The sequence below is a fragment of the Engraulis encrasicolus genome, chromosome 1 (genome assembly GCF_034702125.1).
Source record: "Engraulis encrasicolus isolate BLACKSEA-1 chromosome 1, IST_EnEncr_1.0, whole genome shotgun sequence".
Lineage (NCBI taxonomy): Eukaryota > Metazoa > Chordata > Actinopteri > Clupeiformes > Engraulidae > Engraulis > Engraulis encrasicolus.
In genome coordinates this window covers 54,976,998-54,999,497 of record NC_085857.1, presented here as the reverse complement: position 1 = coordinate 54,999,497, position 22,500 = coordinate 54,976,998, and the positions used below count along the sequence as shown (strand labels likewise).

Sequence of the window (22,500 nt, the reverse complement as noted above, 5' to 3'; positions counted from 1 at the left end):
ACTATTTGGATTTGTAATGCGAAACTGTGTGTGTGTGTGTGTGTGTGTGTGTGTGTGTGTGTGTGTGTGTGTGTGTGTGTGTGTGTGTGTGTGTGTGTGTGTGTCCAACCTAGCACAGGTCTGCGTCCAGCCTCATCGATGCAGAGTGTGTGTGTGTGTGTGTGTGTGTGTGTGTGTGTGTGTGTGTGTGTGTGTGTGTGTGTGTGTGTGTGTCCAACCTAGCACAGGTCCTCGTCCGGCCTCATCGATGCAGAGTGTGTGTGTGTGTGTGTGTGTGTGTGTGTGTGTCCAACCTAGCACAGGTCCTCGTCCGGCCTCATCGATGCCCAGGCAGCAGTCCTCAGTCCTGCAGGCGTCAGGGATAGCCGAGGCCAGCCGGCAGCTCACCGTGTTGTCAGCCTCAAAATCACCCAGATCCATGGCACCTGCACACACAAAACACACACACACACACACACACACACACACACACACACACACACACACACACACACACACACACACACACACACCATTATTAAATTAAACAAATGCAATGGAATAACATTTGAAACACACCCAGATTCATGGCACCTGCCAAACACAAAACACACATGCAGGGGCAAAAACAGAAAATGTATGCAGCACCCACAAAATCACTTATTGAATTAAACTAATGTACCAGTAATGTTATAGCAGTTGAAATAAACCAAGGTGGTACATGGCACCTGCCGCAAGGAAAACACACATGCATCCGCAGAATCACTAATTGAATTGAACTAATGTAATGTAGCCCTAATGTAATCATTAATAATTCACATACACCCTCAAGCAAAGACGGAACATGCAACATACACATCGTAGCTTATTGAATTATTAACAATTAGTATACATCCAGACCTGACACACACAAAACAGAAGCATTCACATCGTAAGATAGCCCCACCGGCAGAGGTAAAGACAGAAAACACACGCAGCTTTCACAAGATCACTAACAGGAGAATAATTACAAGCTAATACACACAGGTCCATGGCACCTTCCGCACACAAAACCCACACGCAGCATCCCCCAAATCACTTACAACATTAATATACTGGGTGAGAGAAATGCAGACTATAGTATCTGGCATGTCAATGCTCTTGCAAATATATTTTTGATGGTCGTTCGTTCACACACAGGCAGAGGCTGAAATGTCACACGCAGTCCACATGTAAATTCATTCACATGCCTAACTTTATAGCAGACTAACTTGGATTAGTGGCAAGCTAGAGCTATGCGGTAAAAAGGTTTTAAATTAATGAGCAAGATTGTGTGTAAGTGTAACTTGTGGACAGTCAGGCGTACACTGTGACAACATTGCAAAAACAATGTTGTGGGTAGCATCATGTCAACCATTGCGAAGATTTGCTAACATTAGCCAAACTTGATAGAGTGCCAAAACATGACTGGTGTTTATTTACACAAACACAATCAACGCCAAGGTGAAACGTTAAAGATATAATCTGAGAAGGAACGTGTTGACACTTGAAACTTCGTCCAGCTATTAAATATGTGAAGTTGTTTGTGCAATGGCAGCATGCAACTCACCCTTATCTGCGTCTAGTAGTCTGGTAGTCAACTACATTTGGCGCGAGAATTACGTCACACATAACTTTCAGACCCACACAATGCATTGTGGGAAATGTAGTTGCCGTCAGACAGAAAACGTACTAGAACCAAATATAACTATAATCCTCACCATAATTTAGGTGATATACACATTTCTAACGCGTATACGGGGTGATTGATACTCAACCCATATGTTTAAAACACACGAGTTGCTTTTATGCACATAATACTTCCGAAAAATGCCAGTGTTGAAAACTCTTGCTCCGCCCTCTCGAGAACGCCCCCTTGGCTGGGGTTCGTTGTCCAACTGACAGACACAATAAACTTCCTTCGCCGGGTGTGCTTCGAAGGAGCTTGGTGCAAGCCGTTGTCCTCTCAACCTGTCCTTTTGTCTTTACTGCGAATACACAACGTAAGTTTTACTGACTGCTCTCTTCACGACGGCCTCTTCACCCGCTGTTGTCCCATAATGACTGTTGCTGAATTGTGTTTAGTTTGTGCGTATTTTATTATCGCCAGACTTGGATTCGCACAAAAGACCACCCGCATGCTCAGGTCATGCTATTTCGTTTGCAAACATTTAAGTTAACGTCCACTATCTTGTTCTTTGAAGTAGATTGTATTTTTGATAGAAGTGCATAACCAATGTATTGCATTTGTGTTTTGTCTACAATTACCATTTCATTGAAAGTTATGAGCCTTTCTCTATGCCATGTTGGCTAGCCCATGGCTACTTCGGCGCCGGGTGCAGTCAGCCTGCCTGCTAGCTTGCCTCACTAGCTCTAGTGCTAGACGTTAGCCTTTGAGGATAACTTCAGTGCTGCTGGCGCCAGCGCTGTCTTCTTTGACATGAACCAGGCATTCACCTTGTGATGCAAATGGATTATAGCTCTATCCACAAATTGTATAAAGCACAGAAAGTGATTGATTTAGGACGGTGGACTGGTGCATTACTGAGCAACACGCAGGCTAGCCCGGCCTGTGGTGCCATCATGCACAGTTGCCATTGTGCCAAGGCCTAGAACTACTGCTACTGCATTCTTTGATCCAGAACATTTGATTCTTCGGGCTTTATTCGTCTCGTCAGTGGAAACCTTGCTGTCTTCTTTCTGGCTTAATCAGAAAATCGTCTTAATGTAAAAAAACGGACTTGCTCAGAAGATACTACGAAGAACGCTATGCTTGTCTTTTTTGATCAATTCTCAAGAAGCCTCCCAAAAGACGTAGCCTACCGTCTATAACACTTTTCTCGTTAGAAATGTCTAGTTCCTCCATCTTGCAGACTCGATACAGCTTAGTTTTGCGATCTTAAATGTTGCATGGGCGGTTAAGAAGGGGTTGTGGGAGACGATCTGTTTAATTCCTGTCAAAGCCTTTTGTTACCCCGACACACACACACACACACACACACACACACACACACACACACACACACACACACACACACACACACACACACACACACACACCAGCCTTGGGGCTTATCGACCCTCTGACGCTCATGTGACACGCGCTGGGTGACAAAGCAAAAACTGTGTGGGTGGGTGGTAATTGCCCCCATTTCTAATAATGTACGATTGTGATGGTCTTCACACCCCAAAGAGTTTGCCTAACTCCACCAAATTCAAAACATCATATTATATCATGTTTGAGGTTGTATGATCAAGACTTGCATGTTCATAAAGGCCGGTAGGCCTACAGTAAAATAAGACGGGAAGGTGTAACGAGAAATTAATTTGATGCAAGCATATTGAGCTATCACGTAAATGGAGCTGATATTGTAGAATCTATACACATTATTCCGTGTCTGTTCTTTAGAATGGAGAATGGTCTTTTTTCTCATGTAGAGGCTTTTGATGTCAACAATGGCACCATTCAGTTTCCACACTGGCTCTTACTGAAACTTCAGCTATTTCTGAAAGGGCAGCCTGCAGGTGTTTGAGTCTTTTCTGGTTTCTAAGTGATGTGCCCAAAATACTGCAGCCTGGCTTGATGCAGACAGACGGGTGGCCCGCTGTCTTATGTAATGGGTTTTGACTGGATGTAAACTTTTGTTATTTTCGTTCCTCTCAATTCCTCTTTCTGTCCGTTTCTCTACATCTCTCTTTACCCCCTCTGTGTCTCTCCATCTCCCCTCTCTCTCTGCCTCCATCCATCTCCCACTCTCTTGTCTTCCTCTCTGTGTCTACCTCCCTCTTTCTCATGCCCACCACCCTCCCACTCTTTCTACTCCCCCATCTCCCCTCGCTCTCTACATCTCTTTATACATACATCCCCCTCTCTATCTCTCTGTTTACCCATCTCACTCTACATATCTCTCTCTCTCTCTCTCTCTCTCTCTCTCTCTCTCTCTCTCTCTCTCTCTCTCTCTCACTCTCTCACTCTTTGCCAAACCTAACAAAATAAAAATGATGTTAAAAGTAAAATAATCAAATGATTCAATACAGGATGAGAGGGAAGGGACAAAAGAAGAAATGCATTTCAGGGAACTTATCTCTCTCTCGCTCTCGCTACAGCTCATCTGTCCATCATGTCTTCAGGCAATGCTAAGATCGGCCACCCCGCGCCCCAGTTCAAGGCCACCGCTGTGGTGGACGGACAGTTCAAGGACATCCAGCTGTCCGACTACAGGGGTGAGGAGTGTGTGTGAGAATATTGTGTCTGTCTCTGTCTGTCTGTCTGTCTTAAACTACAGGTGTGTGTGTGTGTGTGTCTGTCTGTCTGTCTGTCTGTCTGTCTGTCTGTCTGTCTGTCTAGGGGTGAGGGAGTGTGTGCTGTGGAAGACAGACAGATGGACGTGTATGGAAAAGGGAAGGGTTGTGTTCATAATTGTTCTCCCTATGTGTGTGTCTGTCTGTATCTCTCTTGTTCTATCTCTTTCTATCTTTCTTCTCTCTCTCTCTCTCTCTCTCTATCTCTCNCTCTCACTCTCACTCTCACTCTCTCTCTCTCTCTCTCTATCTCTCTCTCTAGGCAAGTACGTGGTGCTGTTCTTCTATCCTCTGGACTTCACCTTCGTCTGCCCGACTGAGATCATCGCCTTCAGCGAGAGAGCTGACGAGTTCCGCAAGGCAGGATGCGAACTCATCGCCTGCTCCACAGACTCACACTTCAGCCACCTCGCCTGGTCAGTAGAGTGTGTGTGTGTTGCTCCAAGGCCTGTAACTAATACCCTGTACATGTTAGCTACTTTCGTTGGTTGCAATGCAATTTTTCCCCATTGGCAACTACCGGAGTTGGTAATGGGTTAGCAAACCACACTTTCGACAAACACAACCCTAGTCGGCCATCATTATGAATGCATATCCTACCACACAATGGGGTCTCCGTGGAGAAAACAATACAGTAAAGTTTCCTCACTGTCAGCCTAGCCACAACAACTTTTGGGGGACTATTTTTCATTCACCATCCCGTTTAAATGAGAAAATGACAAGCTGCTCTTTTGCTAGATATTGAAATTACAATTCTGTCGTCGGTGACGTCATCACACAAGGAGGAGTGTGGAGCCCACAAGTGAGCAAGGGAGGCCTGGAGTCCGCATGTTAGAAAGAAGTGTGTGTGTGTGTGTGTGTGTGTGTGTGTGTGTGTACGTTTCAATGAGATCCAAAGGGAATGTGAGGTTGTCAGGGCAACAGAACGGTCTTCAGCTTGCAGAGATTTTAACACCAACTTGCAACTCAATGGGAGTTGAACGTGTGCCCCTTTAGGTCAGTTCTTGTGTGTGTCTGTGTGTACGCTCCTTTGGGTTCGTCCTTATCGACGCGAAGGCGGGCACAGTGTTAATCCTTCCAGACCACTGATTGGGCCGGCCATAACGCTTTGTGGGAATTCCCGGCATTTCCAAGGTCGTGATCACCCTGGCCAAAGGCCACGGAATTCAAATCCTCTTTTCCAGGCCATGGGAACAAGGGGAGGCGAAGGGATGCGGCCGCTCAAGTGTTATAGAGGAAGGATTTTGGAAATGTCTAAGGGTGTGTGTGTGTGTGTGTTGAATATAAAGAGTTGCAATTTGTGTTTCTTATAAAACACTGGCAGAATACGTCATGTGCCAGATCACACGGTGCTCTAACAGGTGTTAGAACAACACCACACTCAATACACTACACTAACAAAGACAAGCGTGTGTACACACTTGCACAGGCAGTAACGATAGACAGAGAGCAGGCAGACAGACCCACTCATTGGTTGGTAGAATAAATTGGACTGAGTCAAAGGGTGCTCTTAAATGATGCGCGCACACACACGCAGTTCTTTCTGTTCAATAGAGGTGTGTGTGTGTGTGTGTGCGTGCGCGCGGTGCACACCTGCCCTGTTTTAACCACATACACAAAAAGATATGAACACATCGCACGTACTCATGCGTGCATAGACACCTCACACACCTGCAGAGATGCACTTGCACAGAAAAACACCACACACGCACACCTACCTCTAGATTCCTCAGACGCAGGGCGTATGTGTGTGAACCTGCCCTGTCAACCACACACACACTTGCATAATGACACACACACCTCGCATACTTGCACACGGGCCTTTTAATGCTAGATGTTTCAAGACGAATCCACAGACTACCCTCTCTGATACGACACACACACACACACTTGCATAATGACGCACATGCCACACATACACACGCCACACGTGCACTTGCCCACTGGCCTTTTGAGAGAAAACTTTCTAGACGATTCCACAGACAACCCACTCAGATGGACACACACACCATGCATGGAATTGCATAGTGACGCACATACCATGTCTAGAACGCTATAAAGGACTTTTTTAGGAAAAGCACAAAAGCACAACAATACCTCTTAATGTATGTCCTCTACAAGTCTTCTGTTGTCCAGTCTTGCACTTTAAATGTCTGTATGAGCACTGTCTATGTCCATACTGTCTTAAGTCCATGTATAAGTACTGTCTATGTCTATACTGTCTATGTCCTTACCTAGATTAGTCTATGTCTGTATGGGAAAGCAAGAAATGTAATTTCAAATTCTTTGTATGACCAGTGCATGTAAAGAAATTGACAATAAAACCTACTTGACTTGACTTGACTTGACTTGACTTGACACACACACACGCACACACATGCATAGTGCCACACACACCACACGTGCACTTACACACTTTGAAGTCTTTGAAGAGTAAACTATTCTAGAAGATTCCACAGACTACCCTGTCTGATGCGTGCGCACACACACACACACACACACACACACACACACACACACACACACACACACACGCACACGCACACACGCACTACACTAGTGTGTGAAGGAGTAGACTTTGGCTGTGTGTTTATCAGTCTGGTGTGGATGTCCTGGGTGTCAGTGATAAGGGGACGGTTAGAGGTGACGATATCACCGGAGCAACGGTCACCACTCTACGGGGAACACACCCCTCTGTCTCAATGCACGCACACACACGCACACACACACACACACAGCCCTACACTGCAGCTAAACCTCCTACCTCCAACCCACACTACATAATTCCTCTTGCTCCCACTCACACCCATCCTCAGCTCAGAATCTAACCCGAGTCGCCGGTTTCACGGTATGGTGTCTTTGCCTGCCGAGTCACTGCGCTGCCAAGTTTTGTCGAGTCACTATGCACCCAAACGCATGCATCCGCACTGCAGTTTCACTTTTCCACCCATTTCTAGACTCACTCTCTCTCGCTCTCTTGCTCTCTCTCTGGTAGGCTTCTGTTTCTCACACACAGCAGCTAATGGGTTGTCTTCAAAGTGGTGACCTTTGTGTGGCGTGTGTGAGTTGGCGGGGATTGGGTAATTATTACTGGTTAACCATTTGGTCGCGTTCAACATTCTTCACCTGCGTTCTGATGCTGAATTTTAGATTACTATTATTATTAGATCCAATTCTATTCAAAACATATGAAGGGAAGCTTTTGTATAGCTGCATTTTCTACGTTATTTGAAATGGAATTATATTGTCAATAATATGCTGCTGTTGCGCAAGCCGCTCAATATGAAACACTGATTCCATGAAAATTGTTAGCAACTACAAGTAATATCACTGGACTCCACAAACGACTGTAAGTACAGGAGAAAGGAAACACTCAAATCATTTAACTCATTAAGTCGACTTCTTCCCAGATGGCAATGCCAATGGCAGGGTGTTTCTTTACAGGACGTGAAGGAAAGGATTCCTGCCTTTCCGAAGGAATTTAAACAATTCTCTCTCTGTCTCTCTGTCTCTCTGTCTCTCTCTCTCTCTCTCTGTCTCTCTCTCTCTCTCTCTCTCTCTCTCTCTCTGTCTCTCTCTCTCTCTCTCTCTCTCTCTCTCTCTCTCTAGGATCAATACTCCCCGTAAGCAGGGTGGTCTTGGCCAGATGAACATTCCCCTGGTGGCCGACCTCAACCATACCATCTGTAATGACTACGGAGTCCTCAAGGAGGGAGAGGGCATCTCATACAGGTACACACACACACACACACACACACACACACACACACCATCAGTCCATACCGCTCAACTCAACACACACACCCTCAACCATACCATCTGTAATGAGTACTGAAGGAGAGCGAGGGCATCTCATACAGGACACACACACACACACACACACACCGCTCAACTAAACACACAAACACACACACACACACACACACACACACACACACACACACTCACACACACAGGGCTCCCTCTCCTCCTGGAATCCTGGAAATTTAGAGGGCCGTTTTCCAGCCATGGAAATGTTCTGAAATTAGTTTTTTTTTTTTTTAAATCACCAAATGCGCTGGAAATGTTCATTCTTGTCCTAGATTTTTTTCTCTGTACCCTTTGCATTTTGCTCCCACGAAAAGTAAATTGTATACACAAGAATATGAATAGTCCTCTCTGTCCACGGTAACCTGTCATGAAAAGCCTCTATTGAAATACCATGATATTCCAGGAATTCCAAGTCATGGAATTTGAGCATTTTGCATGCGCAGTCAGGGAATATCATGCAATTTTGTAGAGCACATACAGTCATAGGAAAGTTTGTACACCCTTTGCAATTTCTTACATTTCTGTCAAAATTGGTCATAAAACATGGTCTGATCTTCCCGGAAATCACAAGAAGTAATAATCGAAGTGTGCTTTAACTAATTCCACCCAAACATTTACATGTTATCATATTTTTATTAGCCGTAAGATGTAAACATTCACAGGACAGCAAGGCATAAGTACGTACACCCTTGCATTCAATAATTTTGAAACCTCAGTTAGTTGCAATAACCTCAACCAGATGTTTCCTGTAGTTGCAGATCAGATTAACAAAACAAATCTGGATGTATCTGGTCTCCCTCTTCGTTACAAAACTACCCCTCTTCAGCAAGGTTTTGGGGATGTCTGGAGTGAATAGCTTTCTTGACTTCATGCCAGGGCTGTACATTGCGACCAATTGGTCGCATTTTGAGCCTTCATTTTTTACTGCGCGAGAAAGAAAAATGAAACGGTCGCACGTGTGCGAGTATGCTTTTCAACCCTTTCATTCGCGTTTTACTCCTGCTCGAGTGCATGATTGCGAGAGCTGCGCTTTTTTTCCTCGATTCCCTAATACTAAATGCGGTATGCCCTTCTCGCATGTATGCACTGCCTGTCTGACAGTCAATCCCAGTGGGAATGCACTTCACAGACAGTCAATGTTGCTTGAATTCCGCGTTGGCTGCGATTGAACCATGTCTTCTCCCGTAGCGCTCACAAAAAAAAACAGAATCGCACAGAGCCGTGGTTAAATATGGCATATAACGCGCGCACGCTCATCTCCCAGTCGAATGTTCTGTGCCAAAACTTCTTACAGCTTTTCGAAATGGGCTGCTGTTTAAAACGTTCAAATGCAGGAGTTTGCATTGCTAACAGGAAACCTTTTGAATCCGGTAGTGAAATAGCCTCTCGGTTTGCTAACTCATGTGATTTAAAAGACGTCGCTGTTTTGGCGTTTTCCCTAACCGCTGTCTTCCCAATTACTTCGCAAAAAATGCATCGCAAACAAAGTAGTAGGCTATTAGTCAAGATAATAGTTCGAGGAGCATTCAGAACAGGTACCGGACCGGTAGTGTTCACTGCGCGCAAGGGCCAGTCTAGTTGGCCCAGCAGCTACCGGTGCTGTAGGGCATGGCTATCAAAAAGAGCAGCCAACACAGTGAGATAATTTTGCGCCTCCCAGTTTCATTACACACCGTTCCAACCCACGCGTTTGAGGAATAAACTATTTTTAAAAAGCCCGTTGGATTAGCGTGTTGCCTTACCTACTATGTTTAAGACTAAATAAACTACTCAATCTAGTTCAGTAATCATGTGATTACATGTTTCAATCACGAAGCCATAGTAATAATAGGCTAATAATAATAATAATAATGATAATAAGTAGGCTAATGGGAACTGTGGTTTCCTCCCTGTTTTTGTTGCACAGGGTAATGGCATAGGCTATTGTGCATGAAGATGAAGAAAAAGCCCTTAAATTTCCCCCTATCACTTAGTTAGGTCACCTAGGCCAGTGTTTCCCAACCTTTTTTGAGCCAGGGCACACTTTTTCCCTTCAAAAAATCTCGCGGCACACCACCAACCAAAAATTATGAAATAATGAAAACAAATTATAGTAGCCGCCTAACAATATAGTCATTCTTATAAAAGTGTCTTGAATAGCAATCAAATAAACACAAAAATGTTTTTTTTTATCATCTTTTAAATTTCCTCTTTCAAATAAAAAGTGCACTTAACATGTCCACTTCTTAAGGAAGCTATAAACTTCAAAGTAGGCCTAGGCCTACTATATAAAAATTGTTATTCTGTCCAAAAGCATTCTATTTGCAGGAATACAGAAAATAATGCTTATTCTGACAGTAGCAATGATATTTAGGAAAGATTTCACTGTTACAATATGAATATGCATGTTTAATATCAATCTCTGTTCAATGCCTTGCAAAATAGAAAGTTTTCTCTGATTGCGTCTATCCACAAAACGCACATTGGCCAGGAGTTGCACATGTCCACTATCAGCCTCATCCAGTTGCAACGCCAATTTCTCATGGATACGGATCTTTTCCAAAACCACACTTTCGATGTCAGCAGACATGTCATCAATGTCTGGAAATTGTGTTATTTGAAAGAGGGACTTTGGCTATTTATTTAACCGCTTCAGGTCCAAGCTTCTCATTTACAATGGCTTTGCAGGCAGGTAATATTATATATAGTGTCTCTGCCACTGTGTGACTTCTGATTTAGCTACAAATTCAGCTATGTGGTAGCTAGCTTTAAAGGCTCTCTTGTTTACCTTTTTCCCTCATTTCATTTAGGAGCACCAGTGCTCCTAGTGAAAAAGCTTAACGTACAGCCCTGCATGCCATATCATCTCAATTCTTCTTCGTCAGGGCTTTGACTGGGCTATTCCAGAATGTGTATTTCATTGTTATGAAGCCATTCTAAAGTCGATTTGCTTCTAAAATATGGGTTGTCCCATTTCAGCACCCATCCTCTTGTGTGCTTCAACTGTGTGACAGACTACCTCACATTTTTTTCTGTAAAATATTTCAATAAACTTCTGAGTTCATTGTTCCACTGATAATAGCAAACTGACAAGGGCCTGAGGCAGCAAGGTAGCCGCATATAATGATGCTCCTGCCGCTACCATACCCCATGTATCCATGGAGGGCGAAATGTATGACCACTTGTGATTAATTATTTCAAAAAGCTCCCTGACATTTTGCCATTACCTTCTTGCTCCATCTACACCAGATAACCATTACTCTCTCTCTCTCTCTCTCTCTCTCTCTCTAGGGGGTTGTTTGTGATCGATGATAAGGGTCTTCTTCGCCAGATCACCATTAATGACCTGCCTGTGGGTCGCTCTGTGGATGAGACTCTTCGCCTGGTGCAGGCTTTCCAGCACACTGACAAGCACGGAGAAGGTGTGTGTGACTGTAGCTTAGCTGTAGGTTTTGTCTGAGTCGGTCATCATTGTTTCCAGTGTGTTTTTGTCTGCCCATCTGCCTGTTTGTATGTGTGTGTGTGTATGCACATGCGTGTGAGTCTGAGTGTTCTCTCCTCCTACAATGTGTGTGCGCGCACATCTGCGCATGCTTGTCTGAACGTTCCCATCTGCTCTGTGTCTGTGTGTTCTCTTGTGTGTGTGTGTGTCCATGTTTTATTACATTACTTCACTGATGTGTGTGTGTTGTCTCTCTTCCAGTGTGCCCGGCCGGCTGGAAGCCTGGTAGTGACACCATCGTGCCCGACGTCCAGAAGAGCAAGGAGTTCTTCGCAAAGCAGTAGACACACAATGCCCCACAAGCACTTACACACATGCACACCAACCGCATCTATACACCCGGTCATTTGAAAGCAGCACTGACCTTTTTCTCTGCAGTTTTCGTTTCTCTCAACTTCTTGCAAATCATGTGACTTTTTTTCTGTTCGCAACTTGACCACACACACACTGGCGCGCACACACCCCCTTTAGAGCTGCTTATGTTAGGCCAGTGCACTGACTCCCATCGTGTGTGTGTGTTTGTGTGTTTTTCTTTCCGTTTCTCTTTCTGTCTCTCGTAGTGTTTGAAACTAAAGTCGGAAGTGAAAGTATTTTGTACCTTGGCAGTGTCGTCAGTGCCGATCAGCAGCACGGCATCCTTCCAGAATGTTCCCATCAATAAAGACTGATGGTGTTGAAACAAACATGTTTTTGTCTGTGTGTTAATGTTGACTCTGTGTGTGTGTTTTATCACAGGTATTTAAATGTGTGGATGGTTTAAAGGTGCACTGAGTAGAATGCTGGCCAGAGTAGTTATTGCCACTATGTCTATTGCCAAATTTGATCTCTTCATGAATATTTACTAAGTAATGAACTAATATTTGCTTGTATGACCAAAGCACAATACGTTTTGCAACTAAAAATGTCCTTTTCTGGAAATTCAAAATGGCAGACAATGGAGAAGATCCAACTCTTCATGAATGAAAAGTGCCACTTTACTACTCATAATACTTAGAAACTATTAAAAACAGTTGTCACCGTTAGTTTGTAAGAATGAACACCATCCAAACGGTCAAATGCTGGGGAAATTTCAGTTTGGCTGGTAGAAAATACCAACGTACTAACTACTTTGACCATTAGTGAGTGAGTGTCTGGCCAGTAAGATTCACATCTACTAGCCATTTTGGCTGGTGTTGAAAAAAGTTAATTTTGAGCCCTGTCTGCATGTGTAACTGTTTACTAAGAGTGAGTTAGCTATTAGCTGCTGTAATTAGCACAGCCTCGTGTGTTGTCCCTGTGTCCCCAAGATGTACTTCCACCATAAATGTACTTCCGTTTGTACTTCTGACACCTGGATTTGACTCCTAATTGGAGATTGATTTATCATAACTAAAGCTCATTAGAGACAGCAGTTCATTCTTACACATCAGCTGAAGCAATAACCGGGTACAGTTAGACTGTCTGCTCACATGGTCAATTTTTCAGAAAGTACGCTCAACTCCCAATCTTCATTTTTTGGAATAGTGTATCTACAGTACATCATCTCCCTGATGCACAACTCCCTATATACAGTACAATGTGGTGTTATGGAGATTCTGGACAATGCATCACGGCAGCCGTCTGTCTGTGAACCCGTAGGTTGCTATTGTGGCCACAAGGGGGAGTGCTGGCATGCGGCACAGCTCCTCTGCATACACAGGGTGCATCCCAATATGTGTCCTTGCCTCCTCCACTTGTGCTTGTCTCCTCGTCCCGCCTCCTGGCCCCTCCTCCGTGGAGAAAACGATAAAGTTTCCCAGCTGTCAGCCTCGCCACAACAACTTTTGAGGGACTGTTTTTCATTCACCATCCCAATTGCAAATGAGAAAAAGACTTAACAATTGAGCTTTTGCAAGATATTGAAATATAATGCTGTTGTCAGTGATGTCATCATGACGGGAAGCAAGTGGAGGAGGCAAGTGGAGGAGGCAAGGTCACATATTGGGATGCACCCACAGCGTCACTTGCCAGTGTTGGTCACAACTTGTAAGAGTGACATTGTCTTGCGCGGCTGCGCCCAATCACTGTTGGGTCTTCTGACATTTGGGTAAGCAGTTGTTGTGAGATCCAGCTATTCTTTACTTTATTTTTGATTTTAAGGGCATTGCACATTAATGAACAGGCATGCATACATAGGCCTACGTGTAATTGTCTCAGGCTAGATTTTTACAAGCAAAGAAATTAACATTCCAATCACTGACATACATTTTAAAAATATACAAAAAAGAATGTTATTTTTCCACACCAGTTTTTGAGGCAGGCCGATATGGAAACGTGACCACTCCACAGGCCTGAAGAACTGGTTTGGCCTGCAGGTTAACACATGGCTGCCACAACACTACTGACACACCTGGTACAGGCAAACCAGCCAAATGTTGGTGAAATTTCAGTTTGGCTGGTAGAAAAGCAAAAGAAACCCCCCCCTGTGTGTGTGTGTGTGTGTGTGTGTGTGTGTGTGTGTTGTGTGTGTGTATAAAATGAACCAGAGTTGGTTTAATAAATGATTAAATGCTATGTTGTAACACTGAATAAATCTTGTTTAAAAAGAGCCAGTCTTTAACAGCTCTTTGAAAGGAACAAGACACAATACCCATCCCATCAATGAGCCATGAACCATCTCTACATGGTAGAACTTCCCCAAGCAAGAACAAAACAGCTGCCAGATGTTTACTACTATTCAGTTTTATTTTGCTCATACGGTATATAATTCATTCTTGCTTATATTTCATTTGGGTGTAATTCAAAGAAAATTCGGCAAAAAACCCCCAATAATTGTGATTAGTTATCGTGATTCCGATTTTGACCCAAATAATAGTGACTATGATTTTCTTCCCATAATCGTGCAGCCCTGTAAGGAATGACTTTTGACTTGACTTGGCAATATAAGGAATGACTTTCGACTTGACACTGACTTGACTTCTACGCTGTTGACTGGAGACTCGACTTGACTTGACAGTTTTAACCTGCAATGACATGTCAAGTCGTAAAATGTTCTTTTTTTGCCTTTATACTTAAAATAAAGTGAAAGTAAATGAAAATATTACATGAAAAAATGAAAATAAAATGAATTGCCCTTAGACAGTACCAGTAGGCCTACTATTTGTGAGAATGTGACTAGTAAAGGGACATTTTAATAAGCAAAGTGTGTGTGTGTGTGTGTGTGTGTGTGTGTGTGTGTGTGTGTGTGTGTGTGTGTGTGTGTGTGTGTGTGTGTGTGTGTGTGTTCACTAGTACTATGTGTAGTGTAGTGTAAGGGGCATTTGTAATCATCATCAGTATGACATGACATGAAAGCCTGTTAGGGTGTACTGTGACCGGTCAGTATTATTACATTTAATAATTATTATTTAATGTCATAATGATTATTGCAAGGCCTCATCATTCGGGCCAATGGGACTGCATTAGTTCTCCAGAGCCGTTTAGATGAACATCGTTTCAGGGGCATCAAAGACCCACAGAGGAAACGCTTTTATTTACAGTGTATTCAGAGTGTATTCAAACGGGACATTGGGGTGGCATCAGTTCTACAGAAGCATGTGCCATTGCAGAACCTTTCTCCAGGAACCAGTGGAGATTCAAGGGTAACTTGGGGCCCCAAGCAAACTTTTGTTTTTAATTTTTGCAACAAACCGAACCCACTGTGGTTTAATCGTTAGCTGTTGTTCACCATAGAAGCTTGGGGTCCCTGAGCGGCTGCCTGCCTTGCTAGGTGGGGAGGTGCGTCTCTGCCAGGAATCAAAGAAGGGGTGATGTGGCTCATTACATCAGGGCACATTATGATAGGGCAGAGCTTCCAAAACTTTACCATGACAAGGCCCCCATATACCCGTAGATTCGGTAGGCCCCCCATCTCATGGGTCATACCACACTATTTTTTCCTGTGCATCCCTTTTCACAACAGTAATCTTCGGTATGTGAGTCAGTAACCCCACTGGGAAATATAAAAAACAGGCCTATTGATAACAGTAGTAGTTCAGAGATGCAATAGATTATTACGTATTTTGTTTTGCTATACTTTTCCTGCCACAGCCCCCGTACCACATCCCTCATGGCCTTCAGGGGTCAAACATACCCCCACCCCATTCACACACACACTTTGAAAACCACTGTCAAAGGCTTTCTTAGTTCTAATAGGATACTGAACTGCAGACTTCCCAACAGACCGTCTCTGCCACTATGTTAGGGACCCGGGTTCGATTTTGGCCCGAGGTCATTTCCAGATCCTCCCCCATCTCTCTCTCCCACTCATTTCCTGTCACCACATTCGACTACATATCTCAATAAAGAGTAAGAAGCCCAATAATAAATATTACAAAAGGCAAAGGACTGCAAAGAAACTCCTCAAGCAACCATGATGTTTTTATGCCATAGTCTTCAGTGTTTTGCACATTTGTGTTGTCTGATATGGTGTTGCAAAATGTCCTGCCACATTTTTATGTCTGCATGGTTATGTCCTGCATGTTTTTATGTGTTTTGTGAAATGTCTGTTTTTGTCTATATCCTGTGTAGTGTGTTTTGTGTCGTTGCTGCTTTGCTAGACCTCACTTGGATTATTGCCTCAATGTGACTGACTACCCTAGTAAAATCAAGGAGACATAAAAAATAATAATAAAAAAAATAATAATAATAATGATAAGGTCCAGACGAACCATGTCCACAGTGAAGATCGAAGCTTTCACATAGCCTATGATACTGTAAATCATATGGTTTCAGTCTCAATGGAAGGAACCCTTCAGAGAAGTGAAGAGCCATGTCAGCACATGTAGTGTCTGTTTCTTGGATTTTAGATATGGAAGTTAAACGTAAACACGTTTGGATTTTTTGTTTTGTTACATTGCTGTGTCAGGTGGGGTCGGTGGAGCGCGCACCTTCCTTAGAACCGCACTGTTGTTTTTCACATCAAGAGCGGAGGTTATTTTGGAACATTGATGAGCTCTCTACCTGGGAAAGAAAAAAACCCAGCGTCTTTATTTTTAGCTCTGTTCAATTTCGCTGGTAGTGTTTTAGCGGCCTGCGTATCGGTATCGCCCCGGCCAGACACGGGGAATCTCCCCTTTGCTCTCGGTTTCTCTCCCTCTCAATCTCTTCACCGCGGCCTCATTCATGCAAACGCCACGACACACACAGAGGAAGAAGATTCGCACACAGACAAAAACAGTCTACTTTAACCGGCAAAGCAGGCAGGAGTTCCCGGCAGACCTACCCTCTGACGCAAACTCCCCAAAACTACCCTTATATGGGCCGTGCGTCAGCAGGGGGAAATGAGAGGCAACGTGGGTTTACCTGCGACGTCAGGGAGCTGTTTTCATGAAGCGTGGTTTTCTGCTACTGTGCTGTTGTTGAGATTGTAGCCTACACGTTTAACTATTTCGTGCCTCAAGCCAGGGGAAATAATATGTGTCTTTCGGTGTATAAATAACGCATAACCATGTGCGTAAGCAAAAGTACCCAAATATAATCACACAGAGGCAATGGGTTAGACTTCTTAAGTTGTTTTACTTAAATACAAATAAAGGGGAAAACACACAATTTGTTCATCTGGGTCAACCTGACAAACACAATAAATTAAACTTGACATTCACAGGAGAAATGGTCCAAGTCGCACACAAAAATGTACAATTCAAATAAGTAGGCTACTGAATGTATTAAAATATATAATATTGACAATAACGGCAATATTGAATAATAAAAAAAAGAAACAGTGGGGCACTCGGGGGGCACACGTTAAGTCCCTACCAAAGTCAAGAGTGAACCAAAGTGCTCCAGACTCGGTAAAAGTGTTCACTGGTTTCCATGCCCCTCGTGCCCCTTGGAGGTATGGGTCGTCTGATACAGTCTTTGCAGTTGTCAAACAACAGTAACGTACAACAAAAATAGTGACATTTGTAAAAAGGTACACCAGCAATAACACACACACACACACACACACACACACACACACACACACACACACACACACACACACACACACACACACACACACACACACACACACACACACAGATAGACATTTGTTTAAGGTACACCAACAAACACCCTAAAACCAGGAATGTTCGTGTGCGTAACCCTCAGTGCCATCACGCTCGCTGCTTTTTGCGCAGCTGGTAAATCAGTAAAGTCTCTTTATTGCATCTTTGCGTCAAGTATTCTCGCTGACCCCCGCCTCCTCTCTCTCCCTCCCCAAAGTTCGCAGTGGTGTGCGTACGAGTGGCCACATCACCACATCAGCGCATCAGCATGACTGGATCCTGGGTACGATGGGCCTGCGCCTGGTGGGCCAGCTGGCAGCCGCTGCTCACGTGCTTCATCACCTTCCCCTTCAGCGTGGCCACCTGCTCGCGCAGCACCGTGGCGGCACGCGACAGTCCCGCGTTGTCCGTCTTCAGCACCTTCACCTTATCCTCCAGGCGCGCGATGCGCTCCAGTTTGCGCTTGCGGCACTTGGTGGCCGCCAGCCGGTTCCGCAGCCGTTTGCGCTCGGCCTTTGCGCGCTCCTGGTCCTCCATGTCCACGGGCGACATCGGCGGGGACCCTCCGTCGCTGCTGCTGTGCAGGTCCGGCACCGTCTGCGGCTCCTCTTTCAGGGCCACGAACCTCTGCGCGTGCAGGGCAGCCGCTGCTGCTGTGTGGTGGTGAGCACCGGTAACAGAGGCGAGCGCGTGCTGGTGATATGGGTGGTGATGGGGATGGTGAGGCGCGTGGCTCTGCTGCTGCTGCTGCTGTGTGTAGTGCGCGTGCGCGTGCTGGTGGCTACCGGTGTGGGGCGCGTGGGGCAGGTAGCTGATAGTGGTGGTGGGGTAGCTCGCGTGCGTTACGGGAGGCAGGTTAGTGTTGGCCAGTGCAGAGCAGGAGCCGAGCGTGGTGTACACGGGGCCGTCTGTCGGTGCTGCTGCTGCGAAGGCGGAGGAGGGCACCGATACCGGACACAGCCCACCCGACAGGGACACGTTCGGCGGCGGCAGCTGGTTGGACTTGTGCATGTCGTCCAGAGCCTTGACGAAGCCGTCCACGAAGCCCTCCTGCTGCGCATGGTGCAGGTTCAGGTGCGCAGGTGCCGATGGCGTAGGCGTCGTGGCGATGACGCCGTTACCGGTGATGTTGATCAGCCGCTCGAGCTCAGGAGCAGCCAGCCTGAGGGAGCTCGGGGCCACCGAGTCGGCGGCGTCCGTGTTGGCGAAGAAGAGCGAACTGTCCGCGTCCGCTTGGCTCGCGTGCGTCTTGTAGCTCCGGTAAAAGGGCTCCGCGAAGCTCACGCTCATGTTCTGCTTCAGGTACTTGACGTGGTCGTGCAGGAGCGAGGCGTCTGGGTGGGCATAAGCAGAAGAGAGAAAGGAGTCATCATAAAATGCCGTCTCCATTATAGTGGGCTATTCCGGATAGCAGTCAGTGCGCAGAGAAGAAAAACACAGGAGATGGCTACTGAGGGAGAGAGAGCACTGACAGCCGCTGACAGACTGGAACAAAAAAGTCAAAATAAAAACACCTAGCAGGACTGTCCAGCGCTGAGGATAACTTAGACCAAAAGTTCTTGAAATTCTTTGTGGTTGTAAAAAGCCCCGTGTAGTTCGGCAAGTGTTTCAAAGCTGTGTAAGAAGAAAAGACAGGAAATTCGCCCAAAATACTTGAACGCTACTGTACCAAGTTGATGTGTGATAGTCCGTGTCCCAGCGGTACTCCGTATTCGGAAGTTTGCGCAAGAACTCCAGTTGCTGTCGCGAGCGCTCCGTGGACACTTTCTACACCAAGCGCAAAAACACAAACTCATCCCAAACTTTTCCGCTCGAGCCTCTTTATAGGTCCGTCAGTCAGCACCGGGAGCTCGCCATTGATTGGCTGAGGAGTCCATGGGCAACGCCTCCAAAAGGCTGTAGCCGGTTGACGTCGACACGACGTGATGACGTCGGTGCCAGGAATCTCTCAGATTGAAAACAGCCCGAGGGAGAGCACGTAGGCCTAAAACTACTGTAGCTGCCAAGCAACGGCGCCCCAGGCCCCAGAGGTGCACTTCTCATTTCGACACATGCGCTAAAAAAGTGTCTCTGGCGGCAGTCCACATGAAAACACACACACACACACACACACACACACACACACACACACACACACACACACACACACACACACACACACACACACACACAGAGCGAGAGAGAGAGAGAGAGAGAGAGAGAGAGAGAGAGAGAGAGAGAGAGAGAGGTAGGGAGAGGAGGAGAGGCAAATAGGAAAATAATAGGTGTGGGTAAGGAACAAAGTCAGTGTGTTTTATTGTCGTCCGTGTGCTTTGTTGTCAATAGTGTGTTTATTCTTGATTCCCTAAGTAACAAGCATTAGGCTACGCAGAGCAGAGGGATGAAATGGCATTTTATTGCTCACCATTTCATTTTACAGTAAAACATTAAGTGAAACTAAAACACTAAAATACGAATGTGCGTGCGCAAATACACGCGCACACACGCACACACACTGTCAATGTCGAAGGAGGAGAGGAGAGTAGTAGAGAAGAGATGTTGTAGAGTAGTGGAGAAGAGGGGAAGAGAAGCAGAGGAGAGGAGAGGAGAGGAGAGGGGCAGAGAGCAGAGGAGAGGGGAGGGGAGAGAGGAGAGGAGAGGAGATGGGGGAGAGAGGAGAGGAGAGAGAAGATGAGAGGGGGAGAGAGGGAGAAAGGAGAAGAGAGGTGGAGAGAAAGAGAGAACGGATGCCTAGCAGAGTTCGGCGTCAAACGTTCGGCGTCAAACCTCCCTGACGATGCCTCATTCGGCATCGATTGTGCTGAGATATCGGTTGGGCGGGACCTTTGGCTCAGCGATGTTGTGCTGTGCCTCCCATGTCCAAACTGGAATGTTGACTGGTAGGTCGCCAGTACGAGCCCTGAGTGGATGACCTCAGTTGTCAGAGAGGAAACATGTTGGTAGAGGAGAAGGGGAGGATAGCAGGATAGGGGGAGGATAGCAGGAGAGGCTGAATATAGCATGGATATAGGTGAGGAGATGAGAGGGGGAGAGGAGAGGAGAGAATAGGGGGAGAGAAGCAGAGGAGAGGAGAGGACAGGGGGAGAAAAGCAGATGAGAGGAGAGATGAGGAGAGGACAGGGGGAGAGAAGAAGAGGAGAGGAGAGATGAGGAGAGGAGAGGACAGGGGGAGAGAAGAAGAGGAGAGGAGAGGAGAGGACAGGGGAAGAGGAGAAGAGACACATGTCTACCAGGCGGGAAGAACAGGAGGAGAGATGAGAGGTGAGGAGTGGAGGGGGATAGCAGGAGAAGAGGAGGAGTGGAGGTGAGAGGAGTGGAGGAGGACAGCAGAGGAGATGAAGAGTGGAGGTGAGGTGAGGTGTGGAGAGGAGAGGAGCAAGAGAGAGGAGAGGAGAGGAGAGCAGAGGAAAAAATATGACTTTCGGTTATACAGGTGAAAGGGAGAGAAGGAGAGAAACAGATGATAGATTGAAGGGAATAAAGGAAGAAAAGAATTGAGGTGTGGATATAGAGGAGAAGAGGAGAAATGAGAGGAGGAAAAGAAGTCAGGCGAGGAGAGGAGAAGAGGAGAGAAGCAGAGGATAGATAGGAGAGAGGAGAGGAGGAAGAAAGCAAAGTGCAGGTAGAGGAGAGGAGATGCTGATAGAAAAGGAGGAGGAAAGGAGAGGCTGATATAGAAGAGGAGAGGAGAGGCTGACAGAGAAGGAGAGGAGAGGAGGATAGAAGCAGAGGACAGGGAGGAGAAAGGAGGAAAAAAAAGCAAAATGCAGGCAGAGGAGAGGAGAGAGGAGAGGCTGAGAGAAGAATAGAGGAAAGGAGAGGAGAAGAGAGGGGGGGAGACGCTAATAGACGAAGAAAAGAAGAAGAGGTGATAGAAGAGGAGAGGAGGAGATGCTGATAGAAGGAGAGGAGAAGAGAGAGAAACAAACATCAGAGCAGGAAGAGTAGCTCTCCTTCACACGCTGGTTATGGAGAGACCTCTGTGGATCCAACATTACATCCTGTCCAACAGAGACGTGTGTGTGTGTGTGTGTATGTGTGTGTGTGTGTGTGTGTGTGTGTGTGTGTGTGTGTGTGTGTGTGTGTGTGTGTGTGTGTGTGTGTGTGTGTGTGTGTGTGTGTGTGTGTGTGTGTGAGCGCACAGGGTGCGGATATCCGCTCGCATCCTCAATTCAGCCATTAATACAAAATGAACACATCGATAAACACATGACAGAAGCACACACACACACGCGCGTGTGCACACACCCACACATGCATTGCACGCATGCATACACACACACACACATAAGCAATCTCCATGACAACAAGAGAAATAAACAACACCTGGTGAGTGGGAGGGCTGAGCGTAGGACTGGAGAACGGGAGGGAAGCACACCTGTGTGTGTGTGTGTGTGTGTGTGCGTGTGTGTGTGTGTGTGTGTGTGTGTGAGAGAGAGCACCTGTTTTGACGCATGTGAGAGCAGTGAAGAAGGCCGCCACTGTCTCCCTAGTATGGTAATGCACTCATGACTCACACACACACACACACACACACACACACGCACACACACACACACACACACACACGATATCTGTCTGGAGTGTGAGATTAGGCATTCTATGTACAGTTGTGCTCATATGTTTACATACCCCAGCAGAATAAACGCTTTCTCTGCGATTTCTCACAAAATATGAAGGATTACACAAAACCTTTTTTTTCACTCATAGCTAGTGACTGGCTTAAGATATTTATTAGCAATATTCTGTGTTTACTCTTTCAAAAGCATGATCACAACCCAAACTACCCAAATGACCCTGTTCAAAAGTTTACATACCCTAGTTTCTGATGCTGAATATGGCCCTGTTTAACATCAGGGACCGCTCTAAATTGTTTGTGGTAGTTGTGGATAAGGCTCTTAATGTTCTCAGATGACAAAACAG

At 45.7% G+C, this 22,500-nt stretch overlaps 3 protein-coding genes across 3 annotated transcripts in view; 1 reads left to right on the top strand and 2 right to left on the bottom strand.

Moving 5' to 3' along the window:
* rnaseh2a (ribonuclease H2, subunit A) overlaps positions 1-1,638 on the bottom strand; it is a 7,214-nt gene extending 5,576 nt beyond the window's left edge. The window contains exons 1-2 of the mRNA XM_063192815.1: positions 1,568-1,638; positions 294-425 (exon numbers count right to left, since the gene is read on the bottom strand). Of these exons, the coding sequence (XP_063048885.1) occupies positions 294-420 (127 nt within the window). The 5' untranslated portion in view covers positions 421-425; positions 1,568-1,638. The remainder of the gene's footprint in view (positions 1-293; positions 426-1,567) is intronic.
* A 245-nt stretch (positions 1,639-1,883) lies between these two features.
* prdx2 (peroxiredoxin 2) lies at positions 1,884-12,273 on the top strand. Its single transcript, XM_063205722.1, has 6 exons — positions 1,884-2,000; positions 4,105-4,221; positions 4,562-4,715; positions 7,909-8,031; positions 11,380-11,510; positions 11,792-12,273. Exons 2-6 carry the CDS (start codon positions 4,119-4,121, stop codon positions 11,872-11,874), a joined length of 594 nt encoding a protein of 197 aa, XP_063061792.1. The 5' UTR covers positions 1,884-2,000; positions 4,105-4,118; the 3' UTR covers positions 11,875-12,273.
* Positions 12,274-17,084: 4,811 nt separating this feature from the next.
* LOC134454615 (transcription factor JunB-like) lies at positions 17,085-19,385 on the bottom strand. The gene is made up of 2 exons (XM_063205710.1): positions 19,247-19,385; positions 17,085-18,911 (listed from the first exon to the last, which is right to left on the bottom strand). Exons 1-2 carry the CDS (start codon positions 19,371-19,373, stop codon positions 17,833-17,835), a joined length of 1,206 nt encoding a protein of 401 aa, XP_063061780.1. The 5' UTR covers positions 19,374-19,385; the 3' UTR covers positions 17,085-17,832.
* Between the last annotated feature and the right edge of the window lie 3,115 nt (positions 19,386-22,500).

Coding starts and splice junctions, on each gene's coding strand:
- prdx2 (XM_063205722.1), top strand. CDS start 4,119: ATGTCTTCAGGCAATGCTAAGATCGGCCACCCCGCGCCCCAGTTCAAG. Junction 4,716..7,908: donor CACTTCAGCCACCTCGCCTG/GTCAGTAGAGTG, acceptor CTCTCTCTCTAG/GATCAATACTCCCCGTAAGC. Junction 8,032..11,379: donor GGAGAGGGCATCTCATACAG/GTACACACACAC, acceptor CTCTCTCTCTAG/GGGGTTGTTTGTGATCGATG.
- LOC134454615 (XM_063205710.1), bottom strand. CDS start 19,373: ATGAGTTTGTGTTTTTGCGCTTGGTGTAGAAAGTGTCCACGGAGCGCT. Junction 18,912..19,246: donor GACTATCACACATCAACTTG/GTACAGTAGCGT, acceptor ATGCCCACCCAG/ACGCCTCGCTCCTGCACGAC.